The sequence below is a fragment of the Equus caballus genome, chromosome 11 (assembly GCF_041296265.1).
Source record: "Equus caballus isolate H_3958 breed thoroughbred chromosome 11, TB-T2T, whole genome shotgun sequence".
Taxonomy (NCBI): Eukaryota; Metazoa; Chordata; class Mammalia; order Perissodactyla; family Equidae; genus Equus; species Equus caballus.
Window position 1 is genome coordinate 18,953,369 of NC_091694.1, and position 21,811 is coordinate 18,975,179.

Consider the following 21,811-nt stretch of genomic DNA (forward strand, 5'->3'; position numbering starts at 1 on the left):
CTAATTATTTTTGTTTTGGAAAATATATTTTCATTAAAAATGCACTATTTATGTTAACACATAGCAGGCTTATTCTTAAATGAACAAACTAATATTTTAAAATTTTCTCTTTTAATTTCGAATATAATTATCAAATATGAAATTTTATAAATACGTATAAATAAATATACAAATACGTAAAATACATATGCTTATATAAATTTAAAAATACCCACATTGTGGTAGCCAGTCTCCAAGATAGCCTGCAATGATTCTTGATTCCTGGTAGTCATGCCCACATAAAATAGGGCTATATATACCAATAGAATTATGAGGAAATGACAATGTGTGACTTCTAAGGCTAGGTCATAAAAGACATTTCAACATCTGTATTGCTGTTTCTTGGGTCACCTGCCATGAGGGAAGCCAGCAGTCATGACACGAGGACGCTCAAGTACGCCTGTGGAGAGGCTCATGTGGAGACAAACTGAGGCTTCCTGCTAACAGCCAGCACCAAGCTCCCCCTCATATGCCTGGACCATCTGGCAAGCAGATCCTTCAGCCATAGCCTAGCTTTCAGATGACTGCAACCTCACGAGATCCCAAGCCAGGAGATCCCAGCCAAGCTGCTCCCAAATTCCAGGCCCGTAGAAACCAGAGAAAGTAAATGATTAGTGTTGTTTTAAGTTATTAAATTTTGGGATGATTTGTACACAGCAATAGATAACTAATATACTACACATAAGCAAAAAAGTTGTTTGGGATTTCAATTTCTAAAAATGTAAAGGGGCCTGAAACCAAAACTTTCAGAATTGCTAACCTAGCCTACCCTGACAGATACAAATAAAATCAGATCGAATTACCCTCCTTTCAAAAACTCCCAGTGGCTTTCCCTGTTTGCCCCTCCGACCAAACTTCTGTCTTGAACAAGCCAAGCTCATCCCTGCCTTAGGACATTTGCACCAACAATTTTATTCCTAGATCTTCTCTTTCCTTTTTGGGATCAGATCAAATCTCACGTTTTAGGATAGGACTTCTGAGACCACCCAACCTCACAGTAGCTCCTCCATTTTCTTGACAGCTAGGCCACTTGGGTTGATTTTCTTCACAGCACTTATATGATCAGAAAGTATCTTATTTGTTTACTTGTTTATTGTCTCTATTTCCCCCCTAGAATGTAAGCCCATAAGAGTGAGGACCTTTTCTGTTGTACTCACTGCTGCATCCCCAAAGAACATAGTAGGTGCTTAGTGAACATTTGTTGAATGAATCTCTCTGATCTTCATTTTTTTCATTTGTAAAGTCAAGATAGTAATAGCCACCAGGCAGTGAGGTTTAAAGATTAAAGATGTGTTTAGCACAAAGTCAGTGACCAGAAAAAGGTAGCTTTTACTATGTGGCAGAAAATATTTTGGGTTAATAATTCAAAATTTTCTTTCTCATCGTTTTTCTTGATTCCTGATGGGAAGTGCTTAGAATTTTAAAAAAAGGGGCCGGCCTGGTGGTGCAGCAGTTAAGTGCACATGTTCCGCTTCTCGGTGGCCTGGGGTTCACTGGTTTGGATCCCAGGTGTGGACATGGCACCGCTTGGCAAACGCCATGCTGTGGTAGGCGTCCCACGTATAAAGTAGAGAAAGATGGGCACGATGTTAGCTCAGGGCCAGTCTTCCTCAGCAAAAAGAGGAGGACTGGCAGTAGTTAGCTCAGGGCTAATCTTCCTCAAAAAAAAAAAAAAAAAATCAGCTCATCACAGAACAAAGGCTGATTTCCCAATATCTAAAAAACCCAATAGATACCGCAAAGACCAGTAACCCAACTGAAAATGGGTAAGGGAACATTCACAGAAAGGAAATACAAAGAGCATTCAAATATGCTCAACCTCACCTAAAATAAAAGAAATGCAAATTAAATCTACACCAACCTGCCATTTTTCACTTAGACTGGCAGAGATCAATTTTGCTTGATAGGGCCAAACTGCCTTACATACTGGTTGTATCAGTCTCTTCTGCAAGGCAATTTGGCCTTATGTAGCAAAATTACAAATGTACATATCTTTCCACCCAGGAACCCATTTCTAGGAGTTATTTTACAGATATATTCACACACATGTGATATGATTCATGTCATAAAGCTTCTACCCAGCTCTGCAGCAGCTGCCAGTCCGATGGTGCTTACCAGAGAAACGCCTGTGAAATAACGACATGGAAAAGGATGCAGATATATTGATTTAATTATTGTATTTTGCAAATACACATGGAGTGCTTTCTATGATGTTCAAAGTGCTTTAATAATAGTCATTAGTTTAATCCTCATAATGCTATGAGGCAGGGAGTAACTATGCCCATTTTATACATGGGAACACTGAGGTTACAGCTTGCTTGAGGTCACACAACCCGAAAGTATTAGTGCTGGATGGCAGCCTGACTTCAGCGGCCACACTCTTAACACTGCTCTCTGCTGCCTCTCAATTTAAGGCAAAACGGAAAAAGAAAACCAGTACAGTGATATTAAAATTTGACAAAATACACTTTCAGAGATAAAAAATTATTTGGGATACAGGTGTCATTGTTTGATGATAAATAATTCACCAGGAACTATAATAATCTAGTACTTGTATGAATCTAACAACATACCTTCAAAATATTTAAGGCAGATATACAAGGGAAGACTGAAAAATCTATAAATATAGTGAGACATTTTAGCATACTTTTCCCCAAAAAAGCATGATAGATGGAACAAAAATAAAATGAAATTAGTAACACATAAAAGATTAAATGATATAACTTCAATATACAAATATTAGAAAATGAATATTATTTTCCAGTACACATAGAACATTATAAAAATTGCTTTATAGAAGGCCACTAAAGTATCAACCAATACCAAAGAATCAACATCATACAGAGCATAACCTATGACCACAATATAATGAAGTTAGAATTCAACAACAGATTTTTTTTCCTGCTTTTTCTTCCCAAATCACCCCAGTACATAGTTGTATATTTTAGTTGTGGGTCCTTCTAGTTGGGGCATGTGGGATGCCGCGTCAACGTGACCTGATGAGTGGTGCCATGTCCACGGCTAGGATCCGAACTGGCGAAACCCTGGGTGCCCGAAGTGGAATGCGCAAACTTGGCCACGGCGCCAGCCCCAACAGATATATATTTTTTAAAAGTAGTAAAACAAAACGCATACCTCTAGAAATTTAAAACTACACTTTGTAGTAATTCATGGTAGGAGAATAAAACAATAGAAATTGTACTATATTTAGAACTCCAACAATGAAAAAGTACACATCACCAGCTGTGAGATTCCTTTTATTTAAAAAAATTTTTTTTTGAGGAAGATTAGCCCTGAGCTAACGGCTGCCAATCCTCCTCTTTTTGCTGAGGAAGACTGGCCCTGAGCTAACATCTATGCCCACCTTTCTCTACTTTATATGTGGGACTCCTGCCACAGCATGGTCTGATGAGTGGTGCATAGGTCAGCCCCCAGGATCCGAACCGGTGAACCCCGGGCTGCTGAAGCAGAACGTACAAACTTAACCACTGTGCCACCAGGCTGGCCCCAAGATTCCTTTTAAAAAGTTGTAACATTCAGCTAAATGTATGACCTTAAATGTATATGCTATATTGGAAAATAAGACAGACTGAAAATGAATCAGCTAAGTGTTCAACTTGAGAAATCAGAATATGAACAACAGAGTGCTCCCAAAGATTACAGATGGTCAGAAATAATAAAGAATAGAAATTAATGAAAAAGCAAAAAAATAAAAAGTGTACTCCTACCAATCAGTATGGAAAAGACAAATAAATAAACCAATAGAGAAATCCACAAGAGACATACACAGGCAATTCAGAGATGAGGAAATTTTAATGGCTAATAAACATTAAAAAATGCTCAAATTCACTAGTAATTAGGAAAATGCAAATTAAACAATTAGATGCCATTTCACACCCATTCAAAAATTAAAGTATATTAAAACCAAGTTTTAGGAAAAATGTGAAGAAAAGGACGGCAGTGTACACTGGGCCAAAGCCCTTGGGAGAGGGATTTGGTGACATTCAGTAAGGCATATGCCCTTAACCCAGCAATTCTGTTTCTAGGTATATCCTGCTCCCCAAAGAGAGGTGCGCATCCCTCGGGCACAAGATAATCACAGAGGTGCTGAAAGGACATATTAGAATTTAAATTTATTTTTTATCTACAAGAAAAACAAGTAAGCTTTACTAATCTTTAGGAAGCAGATTGATACTAGTACCCTCCCTGGGCCTCTCCTGTCAGACACCCTGGGTTGTGCAGCAAGGCAGGGGCATTATCTGGGTAAGGAGTAAAGGGAGCTTCACATCTGAGGTGCTGCGTGTGTTCTCTTTCAGCGTTCCCTGGTGTGTTTGCTTTCCTGGGTTCTATGCAGTTTACACACGCCCAGATAAATGGATTTACAGCCTAATGCTATCTGGATTTAATTTTCCTAATCCCCCAAAGTGAACAAGGGGTTTAACAAGATTCCTTTGAAGAAGCAAGATTAAGATTACAAACAATCCTAATGACTCACACAAAAGTGCACACTCCAGGTACAAACACTCAGGTTCAATGAAAATCCAAGCGAGGACGGGGAGTCGGCTGGCCAAGGAGTGAGAAAATCACTCTAGTTCAAGAGAAACTCTGGCCAGTAATGAATCCTTACCATTATGGAACTACAAACTCAAAAATGGCTAGGATGGCAAATTTTATGTTAGGTGCATCTCACCACAATTAAAAATAAAATTAAAAAAAAAAAGTGGGGAAAGTAATGAGTATATTCACCCACATTCACTAAGGATTTTTTTTTTTAAGATTTTATTTTTTCCTTTTTCTCCCCAAAGCCCCCTGGTACATAGTTGTGTATTTTTAGTTGTGGGTCCTTCTAGTTATGGCATGTGGGATGCTGCCTCAGCGTAGCTTGACGAGCGGTGTCATGTCCGCACCCAGGATTCGAACTGGTGAAACCCTGGGCTGCCCAAGCGGAGCGCACGAACTTAACCACTCGGCCATGGGGCCAGCCCCTCACTTGATTTTTGTATCACAAATAAGTAAATACTTGCAATATTATTTACTGCATTTTTAAGTTGCCCTTTTTATAATTATCTTCTTGGTTGTTTTTGTTTTTACTTATTTATTTGAAGAAGATTAGCCCTGAGCTAACATCTGCTGCCAAACCTTCTCTTTTTGCTGAGGAAGACTGGCCCTGAGCTAACATCCATGCCCACCTTCCTCTACTTTATATGTGGGGCGCCTACCACAGCATGGCTTGACAAACAGTGTATAGGTCCACACCTGGGATCTGAACCAGCGAACCCTGGGCCACAGAAGTAGAACGTGTGAACTTAACCGCTGAGCCATCGGGCTGGCCCCTATAGGTATCTTCTTGTATGTCTTATGATGGACATACTAATTTGGTATAGTGGTTCACATATGTAATTCATAAATAAATACATATTCATACATTGGAGGTGCATGGTGAAAATATCTTTACTGCTAAGAGTTATGTGGCAAAAATATGTTTGATGCTCACTGGCCTAGAGAAACCTTCCTACGGGTGGGCAAGGAGACATAGAAGAATGTGAATTGAGGGGCCGGCTTGGTGGTGCAGCAGTTAAGTTCACACATTCCGCTTCTCGGTGGCCCCGGATTCACTGGTTCGGATCCTGGTGCGGACATGGCATCGCTTGGCAAAAGCCATGCTGTGGTAAGCGTCCCACATATAAAAAAAGTAGAGGCAGATGGGCATGAATGTTAGCTCAGGGCCAGTCTTCCTCAGCAAAAAGAGGAGGATTGGCAGCAAATGTTACCTCAGGGCTAATCTTCCTCAAAAAAAAAAAAAAAGTGAATTGAAGCACTATTTGGAAAACTGGGAAATAACTGAAATGTCCATCAAGAGAGGAATGGGTCAACTGGGGCATATTCAAGCAGTGGAATACTATACAGTGGTTTAAAAGGATGGATAAGAGCTACATGTATCAACATGGGTAAATACTTTAAACAATCAAGTGAAAAAAAGTACACTGCAGAATGAAAAGTCCAACATGCAAAACAATGTGATATATTGTTTATGGATACATACACACGGATGGATACATAAGTACATAGATATGTTGTAATATGTATTACATATGTAGCAATATGTACTATGTTTCAAAACATTCAAGCAGAAGATGAACACCAAATTCAGGAATACTGGTTACCTCTGGGGAGGGAAGGAAGAAAATGAGATTGGAGGGAGGGCTTCAAGTAGCCTTTATTTCTTAAAAAAAAAAAAAATGCAAGGTAAATAAACATAACATATAGTTTGTAATTTTTAAAACAAGGTGTTTTAAAACTGGTCTCCATGAGTTCTCCTCCCTGGTAACAACCATCCTCACATCCTTGTGTATCTTTCCAGAGATATTTTATGCATATGCTAGAACACATATGTACAGTAGTCTCCTTACCTCACTTTCTTTTTAAACACAAATGATAGCAAACATTACATACTGTTCTGAGATTTACTTTTTTCTTAACAATGTATCTTGACTTTTGTTACATGTCAGTACATAAAGAACTTCCTTCATTTTTATAGCTGCACAATACTTCATTTGGCTTTTTTGAGTTAGTCTCCTACAGAGAAAACGTAGACTATTTCTGTTCTTTTACTACAATAAGCTTCACTGCAATGAATATCCTTATAAATATGTCATTCTGCACAAATGTATCATAAGAAACTCCCAGAAGCAGAAATGCTAGGTCTTTTCAAATTGCCCTCCAACAAGATTTTATCGATTCACTTCCTGCTCCAGCATTTTCCAATGCCTGTTACCCAATCACAGATCAACAGTGTATTATCAGACTTTATGATCTGAAAAGCAAACATAGTATCTCATTGCAAGTTTAAATTGCATATATATTTTTTAATTCTTTTTTTTTTTTTGCTGAGGAAGATTTTTTGTGGAGCTAACATCTGTGCCAATCTTCCTCTGTTTTGTATGTGGGATGCTGCCACAGCATGGCTTGATGAGCAGTGTGTAGGTTCCCAGCTGGGATCCGAACCCATGAACCATGGGCCGCCAAAGTGACGCACACAAACTTAACCATTACATCACCAGGCTGGCTCCCTAATTTGCATATTTTTAAAATTAGAAACGTGACAGCACATTTTTATAGTGTAAAAAGCCATTTTGAATTTTTCTGTAAGCTTTCTGTCATTTGTCCAGTTGAATGAATTTTTTGCGGGGGGGGGAAGATGATTAGCCCTGAGCTAACATCTGCTACCAATCCTCTTTTTTACTGAGGAAGACTGGCCCTGAGCTAACATCTGTGCCCATCTTCCTCTATTTTGTATGTGGGATGCCCCCACAGCATGGCTTGATGAGCAGTGTACAGGTCCATGCCCAGGATCCAAACCTGTGAACTCTGGGCCACCAAACCAGAGTGAACAACCCTAACCACTATGCCACTAGTCCGGTCCCTCCAATGAGGACACTTTTTAATGCAGGGTCTGGAGACCCTTTGCTCAGTTTTGTGAGAAGCTCCTGATGCCTTCAAAAAACCTCTGTGCATTATACCAATATCAATTTCCTGATTTTGATATTGTACTAGAATTATGTAAGATGTTACCAAGGCGGGGGAAACTGGGTGAAGGTGCACAGGTCTCTAGGTACTATTTTTGCAACTTCCTGTGAGTAATTATTACAAAATAAAAAGTTAAAAACACCAAAATTCTGTGCTACTTTTCTGATTGTGGGGGCTCTGCACTGACCTCAAACTACGATCCTTGAGCCATGATGGCTCCCAAGTCTGTCAATGGAAAAGCCCCACCTGCAACACAGCTGTTGGGTTGGAAGGTACATCTGAGGACATGAAACAGGGGCAAGCCTTGGGGCCAGCCCAGTGGTGCAGCAGTTAAGTTCGCAAATTCTGCTTTGCCGGCCCAGGGTTTGCCATGTTTGGATCCTGGGAGTGGATCTATGCACTGCTTGTCAAGCCATGCTGTGGGGGCGTCCCACATATAAAGCAGAGGAAGGTGGGCATGGATGTTAGCTCAGGGCCAGTCTTCCTCAGCAAAAACAGGAGGATTGGAAGCAGATATTAACTCCGGGATAATCTTCCTTAAAAAGAAAAAAAGAAAGAAAAGAAACAGGGGCAAGTCTTTGGGGGCTGATTCTGGCCTCTGACTCCATTACTGTTACATTCTGACAGTGAGCACACAGAAGCCAGTGGGCTAATAGTCACACTATCCCGTATTTCTACTGAGCTTTAGTGTTCCACGTCTATTCACTTACATTATCCCAACGATAATTAAGAGAACTCTCAAGAGGCCCTTTGCAAAGTAGACAAGCCCCTCCTTTTCTTCTTGTCCTCTCCTGAATATCTTCTATCTGAACTCTGTTGCTGGAGCCACAGGTGATTCTCTGGAGGCCCCCTAACGAACCTTTGCACACAGTTCCCTGCATCTGGCTCTATCCCCTTTTTCTTCCAGTCTTTTTGCCTTAAGAACTCTTATTTATTCTTCAAAAAAGTGCAAGCATCAGCTCCATTAGGAAGCCTTCCTGGATCCTCCATCTCCACAGCTTCCAACCCCACTCCAACAGGCAACATTAACCTAATCTTCTTCTAGGCATCCTACTGCAACCTCCATTAGCCAAAGCTCCATTAAAACATTTATCCCACTATATTGTCATTATTAGTTTAAACACGTCTGTTGCCACCGGACTGAAGACCCTCTGAGGGCAGAGAATTTGTGACGTTCACCTTTGCATTTTCACTGCTTAGCAGCAATGCCATGCTGTAGGTACTCAAATTTATTTAGTGCATGGAGTTAGGCCAGTGACCCGCCAGCCTCCCCCGCAGTTCACGGAAAGCCAACCCAGGTTGTTGGGTAATTCACTTCAGCCCAGAGCCAGGTGTTCTGCAGAGTCAGCTGAAGTTCTGGCAGCTGTGCGCGAGCTCTTGCCTCTGGTTAGACCCCCTGTACCTGTGTGACTGTGTCTGCTTCCTTAACTTGAAAAAGTGAACAATAAAAGCATCTCCTCACAGAGCGGCTGGGAGGATTACAGGAGATAATGCATCAAAAGCTCTCAGCACAGTGGCTGGCCAAGGTTAAGGAAGGCTCCTCAAAGATATTTCTGTGTAAGCGTTGAATGAGTGAGTGAGTGAAAGAAATGACTTGAGGTTGCCTTTTCAATTACTGAGCACCTACTATGCGTCCCGTACCGCGTTAAGCACCGCACATTGGAGTGGTCTTAACAGATTGCAGGGGGTCAGGGAAGGTTTTCTGGAGCTTGAGTTTTGATAGAGCAGGAGCTTGGAAAGGCGAGGGTGGAAGTAGTTGATAGCGACGGTGGGTACTCTGGCCAGAGGCAGCAGGTTCCTGCTTGAAAGCTGTGTGGGGGTGGGTGGCTTGCTATCCCACGAGTGCGCGCGGAAGGGCAGCTTGGAGATGAGGGCTGGAGCGCTGACATCGAGGTGAGTTCCAGTCCCGCTTAGTTATTAGCCGCGTGACTTTGGCCAAGTTACTGAACCTCTCTGAACTTCCCCAACTGTAAAAAAAGAGTCTGTTAGGAACCCTCACCTGCCAGGGTTCCCGACGGACAACGTGACCACGCGTACGCCAACCTGCACTCTCTTTGGAAGGTACAAAACGCCCAGGACGATCACTACCGGCGCACAGGGATCTCCGCCGGGCGCGCAGGGGCGTGGGTTCCCTCTCCGAGCATGCGCAGTGGGCCCGCGGCGCGGCCCGTCAGGCACTGCGGTAGGCGCCCTGGGGGCTGGCAGGATCGTGACCCCAAGATGGCGGCGCCCAGTGAAGGGGCCGCTGCTGCCTCCGGCGAAGGCGATGGCGGGGGCAGCGGCTTTGGATCGTGGCTGGATGGACGGTTGGAGGCACTGGGAGTGGACCGAGCCATTTACGGTGCCTACATCCTGGGTGTCCTGCAGGAGGAGGAGGAAGAAGAGAAGCTGGACGCCCTGCAGGGTATCCTCTCTGCTTTCCTGGTGAGAAGCCCGGACACATTCCTTTAGCCTCTTGCCGGCCCCTGTCAGTACTTGGTATCCTCTTCCTCTTACCGGGTGTCCCAGAGGATTAGTGGTCTCACCTGGGAGAGGAATACTCTTCTGAGCTCTGGAGTGTGGGGGAAGGAGGTTGCTCCCCAACCAGGGTTTTGGGAAGCCGGAAGATTGCAGGTACATAGAGAGGAATGGCTTTCCCTTTTTCCTGGAGACAAGGCTCTCTCAGATGCCTGTGGGTGAGCTGGGTGAGCATTCTTCCGAAGGCGTTGAAATGTCTAAATGAGAGTTTTGTCGTAAACGTCTGACGACCAATTTCATTCCCTTCCGTTGACAGTGTTCAGAGGAGGGGATAAAGTGCTTTGGGATGTCTGTGCTCCTTAAGAGGCAGTGTCCAGGGCTGTCCATGACAAAAGCCTGCAGGAAGTACCCTCTCGGTTCCTATTTTGGAGGTAGGAGTCCAAAAAAGGTAAGGTAGCAGTAGAGGTCTTTTCATGCCAGGCAGAACTGAAGTAAATAGCGGGCCTGATCTTTTTATAGTACTTTGAAATGCACAGTAGTCATTGGTGTGTGTGTGGGCAGTAAATGGGAGAATAAGACAGATCAGAGTTTTTAAAAAGAGATAAACTTGGTACTTAGCCTCTTAGAAGCATATTCAAGAATTCAGAAATGTGTACTTTAAGGTGTATTTAAGTAGTATGTCACCAAGATGTCCACTTTTCCAACCTGATCATTTCTGCTGCCATCATTTCCACTTACACTTACTTGGTGGACATGCAGTTTGTTGTGCACACGGTTGAAATATAACACTAGTGCAGCTGTCCCAGGTGCTCCTTGCAAGGGCCCCTTTTAGTCCCAGAGCCTGCTCTGGTGAGATTGACCTATAAGTGGGAAAAGCTTTAACATAGCTTGTGATGCAGTTCATAAGGTCAGTGGAATACAACACAGTGGAATAAATTGTTTTCTTGGGCCCTGACATTGCAGCTTGTAGGGGGAAAGAGTAGAAGGCAAGCAATTTAAGTTAGTTTTTTATTTTTAGCTGGGAAGTTTCTAAAGACTCCATGAAAAAGAAATCGAAATAACTTGAGTGCCCACTGGTACCAGCTCCTTTACCTGTTCTATTCATGGTGTCATTATTTGGAGCTGTAGGTCTGCTGATAAAGGCAGGCATGAATTTGCCTTAGACTATTACTGTCTCTTGGTAGAAAAGACAAAGTCATCTAGGACCAGATTTGGTTCTTTATATCTGCCTCTTGTTTGCATAAACTGCAGAAGACAAACTCATTTTTAAGGGTGGCTTCCCCCTTCCCTCTGCCCGATTCACACACCATGCTTAATTTTCTCATAGTTTTCCCAACCCCTTCTTTGTAGAAAATGACTTTGGGAAGAATTAGCCAGGAATTGGCCAAGCAGGGGTCCTGCCTATGAAACAAATGAGGAGCAACTTTACAGAGCAGGCAGGCTGATGAATATGGCGTATATCAAACACGTCATTCACAGTGCTGCTTACTGTCTGTCAGTCAGTTGGGCTGCATGTGAAAGCCTCTAACTGTTATGCCAAATCCCTTTCTAGGAAAAACAAAGGCATAGCCAATTCAATCACCAGATTGTATTAGGATTCAATATTAGGTATTAAGAAGTTTGTCAGCAACAATTTGAGGTAAGATTCAAGAATAGTATTTATAGTCAGGAGCAAATAACGGTAAACAAAAGCTTTCTATCATTCTTCTCTTTATTCCCCCCAATAGCATTTGCATTGATTGATCGGTCAAATTTTTATTGATGGATTACTCTCTGCCAGGCACTGCCCTGAGTGCTTAGGGTACATCAGGGAACAAAACAGAAATCCCTGCCCTCAGGGGTTACATTCTGGCAGGGAAAGAGATAATCAGTAAATTATATAGTATGTTAGAAAATGATAGGTGCTAGGAAGAAAGGAACATTGCAAGAGGATCAGGAGTGGAATGGAGGGGTGAGTTGCGATTTTAAGTAGGGCCATTACATTACATTAAGTAGGGTATTACATTTTATGGCAGCTGTTTATATACCAGCCTTCTGAATTATAAGTGTCATGAGGCCAGGGACTTTTTCTCACTCATCTCTTTGCACTCGTCTTAGTGCCTTGCCCATAGGTGGCACCATCTGGATGAACAAATGAACAAATGGAAGGACAGACTACTTTGGTTTGGGTGAGGAAACTGGGAGAATAAGCCACCGTGTCCTCCAAGAACACCTTTTCTCTTTTGCCTCTCCGCTCCTTTTCCTGTCCTTTTTTCTTTTCCTCTTCCTCGGCTTTTTATGCTGGGGATCCATGAACTACAGGAACTTTGGACCAAAGAAGGACTATATGTCTAGGATTTGCGCTAAAAGGATGCAGGGTAGAGGATGGAATCCTTTGTCGGGTGCAAAATAAGGATATCCACAATAAGTCTGCCTTCTGCTCCTCCTCACTTTTCTTTGGGAGATAGCATAATATAATGGTTGAGAACATGGGCTCAGAGCCAGACTGCTTGGGTTCAAATCCTGTTTAATTCACTTATTACTTGTCTGACCTCAGGCAAGTTCCTTAACCTCTGTGCCTTGGTTTCCTCATCTCTAAGTCAAGAGTACTAATAGTACTTACTTCCTGGGATTGCTTTAAGAATTGGGAGTTCTTATGTAAAGTATTTAGAACAGTGCATGGCACATGGTAAGCACTTAGTAAATGTGAACTCTGACAGCTCGTCCTGAGGGTAGAACGTGAAGATGACGAAGGCAGCCATAATGACGATGGAGGGAAATACCTGTATTTATTGAAATGCGTATTCTTTGCCAAGCAGAGTAGGCACTTTATACACATTCTCATTCCTCCTCACTAAAATCCTGGGAAGATGTGGAGCTCAGAAAGTTAAGAAGCTTGCTCATAGATCTGGAATTTGAATTTGAGTATGTCTGACACCAAAGCCGACATCCTTTTTGTTATAGCACGCCAAGGAGGATTAGTTGGCAGCAGAATATGTGTGCTTATGTAAAATTGACAGAGGGATGGGTGGATAGGAGACCACCTTCCCACTTACCTCCTCTTTATTACGAGTCAGCCAGCTCATGGATATGTTCCAGCAGGGGAGTTGATAACCTTGGAGAACATACCCAGTCAAGTATATCGGCCAAGGAAGATTTCACAGAGGAGAGTTTTGACTCAGGCAACAGTTTCTGGCTCCAAAAGAATGAGGAGGAGGGGCTGGCCCCGTGGCCGAGCGGTTAAGTTCGCGCGCTCTGCTGCAGGCGGCCCAGTGTTTCGTCGGTTCGAATCCTGGGCGCGGACATGGCACTGCTCATCAGACCACGCTGAGGCAGCGTCCCACATGCCACAACTAGAGGAACCCACAACGAAGAATACACAACTATGTACCGGGGGGCTTTGGGGAGAAAAAGCAAAAAATAAAATCTTTAAAAAAAAAAAAAAGAATGAGGAGGAGCGCTCTGAGTGGGTGGGAGTCCTTTCCCCTGGAGCTTGGCAGGGTGGAGTGGGTGCTCTTGACCCAGCAGGTGTGGATTCTGGGGCTCACACACAGAGTTGCTTCTGGGTCCAAAGCCTCAGGAGAGAAACATGCTGTGTATTCTGTGGCTCCCAAACCCTCCCCTGATTTTTTTCATCACCGGCAGGGAGAGCTGTACTCACCGTAGGCCTTGTTCAGGTGGAGGGCTCCATCAGGACATTAATCGGTCTACTTTTCCAATTAGGAAGAAGATTCCCTTCTTAACATCTGCAAGGAGATTGTGGAACGATGGTCGGAAACTCAGAATGTTGTCACCAAGGTGAAAAAAGAAGGTAGAGTTGGAGTTTTACGTCTAACCTCCAGGGCCTTTTCCAACGACTACTATACGGCTGTGAAGGAGGGAGTTTTTAGTTTCCTCTGTTGGATGCTTATTTTCTCTAAGATAGTTTAAACAGGCTAACGCCCAGCAGCTTACTTTAACTTTCTGACTGAACATTGGTTTTCTTTTCCCTGTAACGTCTTTCCACTTCAGCTGACCACAGTTAAGTTCATTGTGGTATTTACTTTTTTCTTTTTCTTTTTTTTTTGTGAGGAAGATTGGCCCTGAGCTAACATGTGTTACCAATCTCCCTCTTTTTGCTTGAGGAAGATTGTTGCTGAGCTAACATCTGTGCCAATCTTCTGCTTTATGTGGGGTGCTACCACGGTGTGGCTTGACAAATGGTGCTAGGTCCACGCCCGGGATCCGAACCTGCGACCCCGGGCCACCAAAGTGGAGGACAGGAACTTAACTGCTGTGCCACCAGGCTGGCCCCTACTTTTTCTTTTTCATCCTCTTTCCACTGTCCCTTATAGAATTATTTGCATTGCAGATGTAGGATCGGCTATACTTTCCCACCTCCCAGCTTTTTTCATATTCTCATTTCACAGCACAAATTATGATTGATCTTTTGCTTTATTCAACTAAACATTTCACTCTTTAAAATGAAGAGAAATGGGTTAATATACTCACCATTAGGATGATAAATTAGCTGCAGAAAAATCAAATCTTAAAAGCCAAACTTGAATAGAATCTATTCTAAACTACCTACACATTGGTTCTCAGTCTCGGCTGTGCATTAGAATCAGTTCATGTACTGTAAAAAATGCTAGTGCTGGGGCCCGCCTGGTGGCACAGCGGGTAAGTTTGCATGTTCTGTTCTGCTTCAGTGGCCTGGGGTTCGCTGTGTTTGGATCCCGGGTGACGACATGGCACTGCTTGTCAGGCCATGCTGTGGCAGGCGTCCCACATATAAAGTAGAGGAAGAAGGGCACGGATGTTAGCTCAGGGCCAGTCTTCCTCAGCAAAAACAGGAGGATTGGTGGCAGATGTCAGCTCAGGGCTAATCTTCCTCCAAAAAAAAAAATGCTAGTGCTTGGGCCGTACCATGGGCCAATTATATAAACATCTTTGGGGTTGGGGCCCAGGCATTGGTTTTTTTAAAAGCTTCGCTAGATGATTCTAATGTGCATTCAGGCATGAGAGCCACTACTTGACACCATTGCCTCCTTTTTATGAGAATAGAGAACTTAATAGTTGATTTTATTTTAAAATAATCTAAGAATTTCACCTAGCCTAATTATCAGTAGGAAAGGGACCGGCTTAAGTTGATTCTAGATTCCTTCTTATGTTTCTGGCTTGAGAGGGGAGCAAGTTGCCTGTTTGGAGGCTTAATTTCTCTAGTTTCAGCGCAGTGCCTTTTAACCTTTTTTTTTAAAGCAGCAGAACTTCAGTATATAAAACAAGTAAAAGTAGGGCTGCTCTGACTGAAGATGGACACAAGACCTAATGCCTGCCCTGCGTGGCCTTTTCTTGCCTTTGTCGTGAGCCCTGAGGCACCTCCTTTGAACCCCAGGACTCTAAGGAGTCAGCAGATGCCGTTGCCTTGACTCCAAGCACTGCCTGGGTGGACTAGCCGTTCGGTGTGCTTGTTTTCTCTCGCATACAACCTTGTTGTCTCTCCCTTCCCTTCCACCACCTCCCAGATGAGGTACAGGCCATTGCCACCCTAATTGAGAAGCAGGCACAGATCGTGGTGAAGCCCAGGATGGTGTCAGAAGAGGAGAAGCAGAGAAAAGCTGCGCTCCTGGCCCAGTACGCTGATGTGACAGATGAAGAGGAATATCCTTTTTGGAGTCCCGTCACCTGTTCCTTAAGCCTCAAGCCAAAAGCGTTTGCTGGTTGCAGTGAGCTTTGCAAAGCTGCCAATCCCCCCCTGTACTGTAGCTTAATTTTCTCCTCTCAGGTGTCAGTGATTTATGGCCCTTCGTGGGTGTAGGGAATGACGTAGGAATAGTTGATACTGGGTGTAAATTTTACTACACATAATCAGTATACTCCTCAAAACTTCAGTGTAAAACAAATAATGCCTTAACAATGGATCGTTTGTATTGTGTTTTCAGAAAATAAGATATAGCTGTCATTCTTTATATTTGCATAATATAATACCTTTCTGTGCAGTACACCGTCACATGTATAATCCATCTTTATATTCCTTCCCAGTTGATAAGGAAATTGAGGCACTAAGAGATGAATGGGTGATCAGAGATATTCATACAATTAGTGGCAAAACCAGAACTAGAACCTGGATATTTTTGGATGAGGGATTCCCAAATTTCGACCAGTTTCATTTGAATCTCTTTAAAAAAAATATTCCAGTTACCACGTAATGAAAAAGGAGACTGAGCCCCCAGCAACACCAGGATAAATCTGGGATTTGAGTTGGGACTCTGTAAAAACACAGTGTTGCTGGTAGGGGCAGGTTTGGTTCCCTGTGAATTTGAAATTTGTTTGGGAAATACTTAGCTTACCGAGCCTCCTTGAATGGAGTAGACACCATACCAGAAATGGCAGCTGTCTAATCCCTAGTTTAGGAAAGAATTCTTAAAACTCTTTGGGGCCAACTTCTCTTCTGGTTTTTCCTCATGATTTTTCTTGCCAGGCTTGGCAGAGCTATGGTTCTGTCAACTTTAAAGTAAAATAGCTAATTATTATACCAGCAAAGTGAGTTTATTCAGGAATAGCAAAAGAATTGCAATCTAGGACATGCAAACTATGCTGAACGACGGAAAAGTCCCGAGAACAAAGGAGAGGAGCTCGCTTTTACAGAGGAAAAAGGGGAGTTGGGAGAGGCTGTTGTAAGTGAAACTTCATTGGAGGAGAGTAAGAGTTCATGGGTGGCAGCCGTTCCTCACTGACTGAGCTATGGCATTTTCCATTGGCTGCGCTTGTTTCTAGGCAAGAAGAAAACCTTCCTTCCTCCTGCTGGAGTAGTGAAGTAGAGGCAACTTCCTGTTGGAGATGCAAGGTAGTCTCTTCCCGTTTGGAGTAGTTAACAGTGAGCGGTAAGGTGTGAGAGCTCCCTCTGCAGGCTTTCCTGACTCCCATTTTAGTTGAGGTTTCCTTTATTAATTTTCACAGTTCCAATTACAAAATTCCATTTCTTGGGCTAGAAAAGAATGTTTTAAGCAGTGTTTGTCCTGAGGGCTTGTTAAAACACAGATTGCTGGGCCCTACCCCTAAAGAGTTTCTGATTTAGTAGGTCCAGGGTGAGACCCAAGAATGTGCATTTCTAACAGGTTGCCAGGGAATTCTAGGTACCACACTTTGAAAACCGCTGTTTTAGAGGTCATCTCACCATCCCGTGGCTTCCTGGTAACGTGGCTGTCCAGCCAGACCAGCTTAAGTTACTTTTTCAGCCTCCAAGAGATAAGGACCTTGCAGATGCTCTGAACAATCTTCCCCAAGTTGTGACTTCTAAAGATGACTCTCCTGGGTTTACCACCGCATCCCTGACAGTGTCCCTCCGTTCAGCAGACTTTTCCTACCCATCAGGTTATTGAGTGTCTTCTGATGTTGGGTTGGGCTGTGCTAACCTTCGTTCTCTATCTGCCTTTCCTTAACGTTGCTCACTGAAGCGGATGAGAAGGACGAGTCAGGTGCCACCACAATGAACATTGGTTCTGACAAGTGTATCCTTCTCTGTGTCTATCCTCGTGTGTTTCTCCATAGAATCCTCCTGAGCAACAGTTTTTATTTTGCTGTTTTTGCAATATTTTATGTTACTGGGGGCTCACTTTACCTCCAGGAACTCAGGTCAGGCCAGCATTATGAGCCTGATTCCTAGGACTGCCCTAAATAGTCAATTTAGCGAGAACTTTTCCCAAAGAAAACATTAGCATCTACTGTGAAGGGGTTAGCTTAGAGAAAGAATTTCTAAGGGAAAATAAAAATCTGTGTTCCCTGTGTATAGCACTGGGTTTCCCAGCACTGTGGAAGCAGTTAAAATAATATTGAAGTTTTGGTCTTTGTCCTCAGAAACCTTATAGTTTGTTGGAAAGATAACACAAACACTGATACTTTCATGCTAAAAATATGGACAGATTGAAACATATGTGCTGAGGAAAGTCCCTACTGACAGAATCACTTAGCTTCCTAGAGGAGGAGGATTTAGAAATCCACCTTCTTCAAGGTGAGAAGTGTGGTGTGTTATCAGAACAGAAGGTTATTTCAGGGAGACTGACTTATTTTAAAGCACTAAAGCAGAAAAAAGCTATGTTTTAAGAGTAGAGAGGAGCTTATCTGGTAGTAAGAGGTTATGTTTTTTTTTCTGAAATTCTTTTTTTTTTTTAAGATTGGCACCTGAGCTAACAACTGTTGCCAATCTTCTTTTTTTTTTTTTTCTTTCTCTCCCCAAATCCCGCCCCGCCCCCGGTACATAGTTGTATATTTTTTTAGTTGTAGGTCCCTCTGGGTGTGCTATGTGGGACGCCGCCTGAGCATGGCCTGATGAGTGGTGCCATGTCCGTGCCCAGGATCTGAACCGGCGAAACCCTGGGCCGCCAAAGCAGAGCCCGCGAACTCAATCACTCGGCCGCGGGGCTGGCTCCAGACATTATGTTTTTAATGTCATAAAAAATGAGAGGGAAAATCTTTGACTAGGTATTTTCTAACTGCAATTAAACATAGTATTTCATATCTTTTATAAATTCAGAGTTTATAGTAGAACATGATTTTCACTTAAGCTTTAGTGATCTAGGAAAAAAAGCAAATTGATAAAGTTTAATAAAGGTAAATAACTTGTTTAACTCTTTTCAAACAGTAGTGCCAAGTACATAAAAATTTTGCTTGTTATATTAATACTTTATTCACTAAACTAGCATAGATACTCCAACAATATTCTGCCGTTGAATCATATAAGTACTTATTCTAGAATGAATTTCATTTTCATAAAATATTTTAACATTCAGATTTAGATAAGTCTGAATGAGATTTTTATTCTGAGGGTGAGCTTTAAACTTTTGTAGTGGTAGTTTTAAGATTTACTATTAGACAAAAGATAAACATAAGGACTTTTTTAAAAACTAGGAATAGGTAGAGAGTATTTAAGACTCAGCATGTAGAGAGAGGACAGGAATGAGGGAAGAGAGCAGTAGTTGGGACCTGTGTGACCTGTACCCTAATGCCTTAACTCACCCGTAGCTCTGTTCCGAAACACCAACGTGGAAGCTGTCCTCAATGCCCGAAAACTAGAGCGCGACACACTTCGGGATGAGTCCCAAAGGAAGAAGGAACAGGACAAGCTGCAGAGGGAGAGGGACAAACTAGCTAAGCAGGAGCGCAAGGAAAAGGAAAAGAAAAGGACACAAAGAGGGGAGCGAAAGCGATAACCTTGGTCCACTCCATTCTTTCTCTTCATGAACTTGATCAAAGGGAGAACTGGCTGTGCACACATTTAAGAGAAATGAGAGAACACTGCAAAGTGGTTTGCCAAGGCATTTCCCCTTTTGTTTACATGGTCAAAAGGAAAAACCACAAACACTTCTAATTATAAAATGTGCCATGTCTCTGTGGTGTGGGTAATCAGATAATTGTAGTTATGTCTGTACCAAAGATCTGGAAGGGGCGCAACCTTTATATTTAAATACTGAAGTCCTGAGCTCCTTTTGGCCACTTTAAAAAGTCTTCCCTCACCTTGGATAAACAGCCGGAATATTCAGAAAGCTGACAGTTAAGTTTTTATCCTGAAGGAGGAGAGTCATGACCACTCCTTCCCTGAGATGAAATGTGGGAGTGTAAATTGCTTCAGAAGTAGTATTTACCCTTAAGTGTATTGGTTTATGGCTGAAATAGAAAGCTAATGAAGAGTCCTACCTGGATCTAGATTTTTTGTTACATGGCAACAAGCTAGGAAAATGAGAAGAAATTATTTGGTGTATGTTCTAGATTTGAGAATGTTTTTTAAAAAAAGTTTCAGCCTATGGGAGGAAAAGAGGTATCTTTTTAAGGAGAGAGAGTTACATTTTTCCTCATCTAGGCTGTGATTTTAAGAAGGATGTGTCAGTATTGAGTGCAAGGATATCATTGTTAGCTAGATTCATTTTTTATAATCGTGAATTCTTTTGATTGCGAGTAGAGATTTTAATCCTGATTTGCCCTAAAACATGAGTATAAAGACCTGATAATTACAGGTTTAGAGAAACTGGAGGAACTGCCCTTTTAAGAAAGAAACACTGGAATTCTCTGCTAACACAAAGATATTTAAGAGTGTACATAGTAGGTGTTCAACAAATTGATTGTGAATGAGTGAGTGAATGGAAAAACTGCTTGGGAGAGTCAAAAGTGAGCAAGAACTCTCCATTTCTACTTTTGTCACAAGCCACATTCAATTGTAAATAAGGCCTTTCTCTACAAGAAGACTGCCTGAAGCGAGCAATTTCTCTGACAAGACAGAAAGTAGATATTTTATACCAGGGGTCGGCAAACTGCTGCCCGCAAGCCAAATTTGGCCCAGTCTGTTTTTGTATGGTGCAAGCTAACAATGGATTTTACATTTTTAAAAGGTTGTAAGAGAAAAGATACGTGACAGAGACCTTATGTGGCCTGCAAAGCCTAAAGTATTTACTATCTGGACCTCTGGAGAAAAAGTTTGCCGACCTGTTTTATACCATTAACTATGAGATTAACACAAATTTTTACCTTTATGCAGAAGGTAAAAAGCAGCATGGTTAAGGAAAAGATGTGTTACCTCTATACACTCCTATAACCGTGGCATTGCAAAAATTAAAAAAAAAAATAACCATCTTTCTAAAAAATAAACTTTATTTAAATTACTGTCTTCCAATTTACTCTGATTCCTTTCAGCTACCATGGAAATGAATTGTGTGTGGATAGTCAGTTAGGAATGTATTTAATTTAACTTTATGCTTTGTTTTGATTAGCCCTATAATCCCTTCTACTAGTAGAACCTCTTCCTGGAATCCATAAAATCTCTGCCTCAGTTTCCCTGTGAGTTGGGGTATTAGGGTATCAGAAAGATTACCTTGTTTTTTGGAGTCAGTATGTTGGCTTTGCAGTCCTTTGAAGTACTCTTGGAGTCTTAGTCCTTCATGTGGCAGCAGCCATAGGCTGTGGCTACAGACAGCATATTGAGAAAGCCTATTTTAATTTAACCCTTATTTTGGGTTTTTGGTTTGTTCTCACTTTAATTTGAGTCTTTAAGAGTCAGGTTAGATCCGTGGACCCCTGAAGGGTACTTGTTTCCATCTAACAGTCAATTCTTTCTTCTGAGACTCTATTATATATGTTACAGTTCAGTGTACCCTTGAACTAACGTTTAAACAGAAAAAAAGGATCAGCTCATTCAGCTTTGAGTAAGGTTATCCACTTAACTCAGGTGCTAATAAATCCTTTATGTCTAAAATGTCCAATGTTGCGAAAGGCAAGTTTTAAGCAACCATATCTTCTATGGTATGATCAACATTTTAGGCCAAATTTGAGATTTCAGTCATAACATTAATTCCCAACCCTCTAAAAGTATAGTAGCAGATTATTCAAGTGGGAAGGACACTGATATAATTCAAAGTAATTTTCAACTACCTTTATATAAATTGCTTCTTCTATCTAAAAAAAATTGAGTATGCCAAATTCTTTTGAATTAGAAATGATGGGAGCATCAGTTTTATGTTCCACCACAAATCCTCTGTGATGTTAATTTTCTAATGTTTTCATAGGTTTTAATTCAGAAGTACAATACATAAGAACTATCCATTAGAAGATATACCGAAAAAAGGGACAAGCAACTAATTTGAAAATTATCTACAGGGTGACATAATTACAATTTCAAGGAATTTTTGTGCTTGTTTTTTGTTAACGGTCTAGTGTTTCATTTCTGACCACTGTCATGTAAAAGCCTCCTCAGAATTTTTATTCTGGTTTGCCTGAATTAGCATAAAGGCAAAGTGACCGTTTCATCTTTGAAGGAGGTAAGGTTAGATCCAAGGATATCTGA

The 21,811-nt window shown here is 41.9% G+C and overlaps 1 protein-coding gene and 1 long non-coding RNA gene across 4 annotated transcripts; one reads left to right on the forward strand and one right to left on the reverse strand.

Annotated features, from left to right (window-relative positions):
• Nucleotides 1-6,901: 6,901 nt before the first annotated feature.
• Nucleotides 6,902-9,711, reverse strand: LOC138916128 (uncharacterized). The gene is made up of 3 exons (XR_011422887.1): nt 9,610-9,711; nt 8,063-9,533; nt 6,902-7,281 (listed from the first exon to the last, which is right to left on the reverse strand). It is a non-coding gene; the product is annotated as an uncharacterized lncRNA (long non-coding RNA).
• On the forward strand, nt 9,709-20,634 carry CCDC43 (coiled-coil domain containing 43). Of its 3 annotated transcripts, XM_070226115.1 has the most exons (6): nt 9,766-9,990; nt 10,340-10,471; nt 13,726-13,813; nt 15,507-15,642; nt 17,434-17,492; nt 19,003-20,634. In XM_070226115.1, exons 1-6 carry the CDS (start codon nt 9,787-9,789, stop codon nt 19,188-19,190), a joined length of 807 nt encoding a protein of 268 aa, XP_070082216.1. In that variant the 5' UTR covers nt 9,766-9,786; the 3' UTR covers nt 19,191-20,634. The 3 variants fall into 3 exon arrangements, 2 of the variants coding, with proteins under 2 accessions (XP_001495364.5, XP_070082216.1); XM_001495314.6 differs by lacking the exon at nt 10,340-10,471 and having other exon boundaries at nt 9,709-9,990; XR_011422885.1 differs by lacking the exons at nt 10,340-10,471; nt 17,434-17,492; nt 19,003-20,634 and adding an exon at nt 16,759-16,829 and having other exon boundaries at nt 9,709-9,990; nt 15,507-16,658.
• Nucleotides 20,635-21,811: the final 1,177 nt, after the last annotated feature.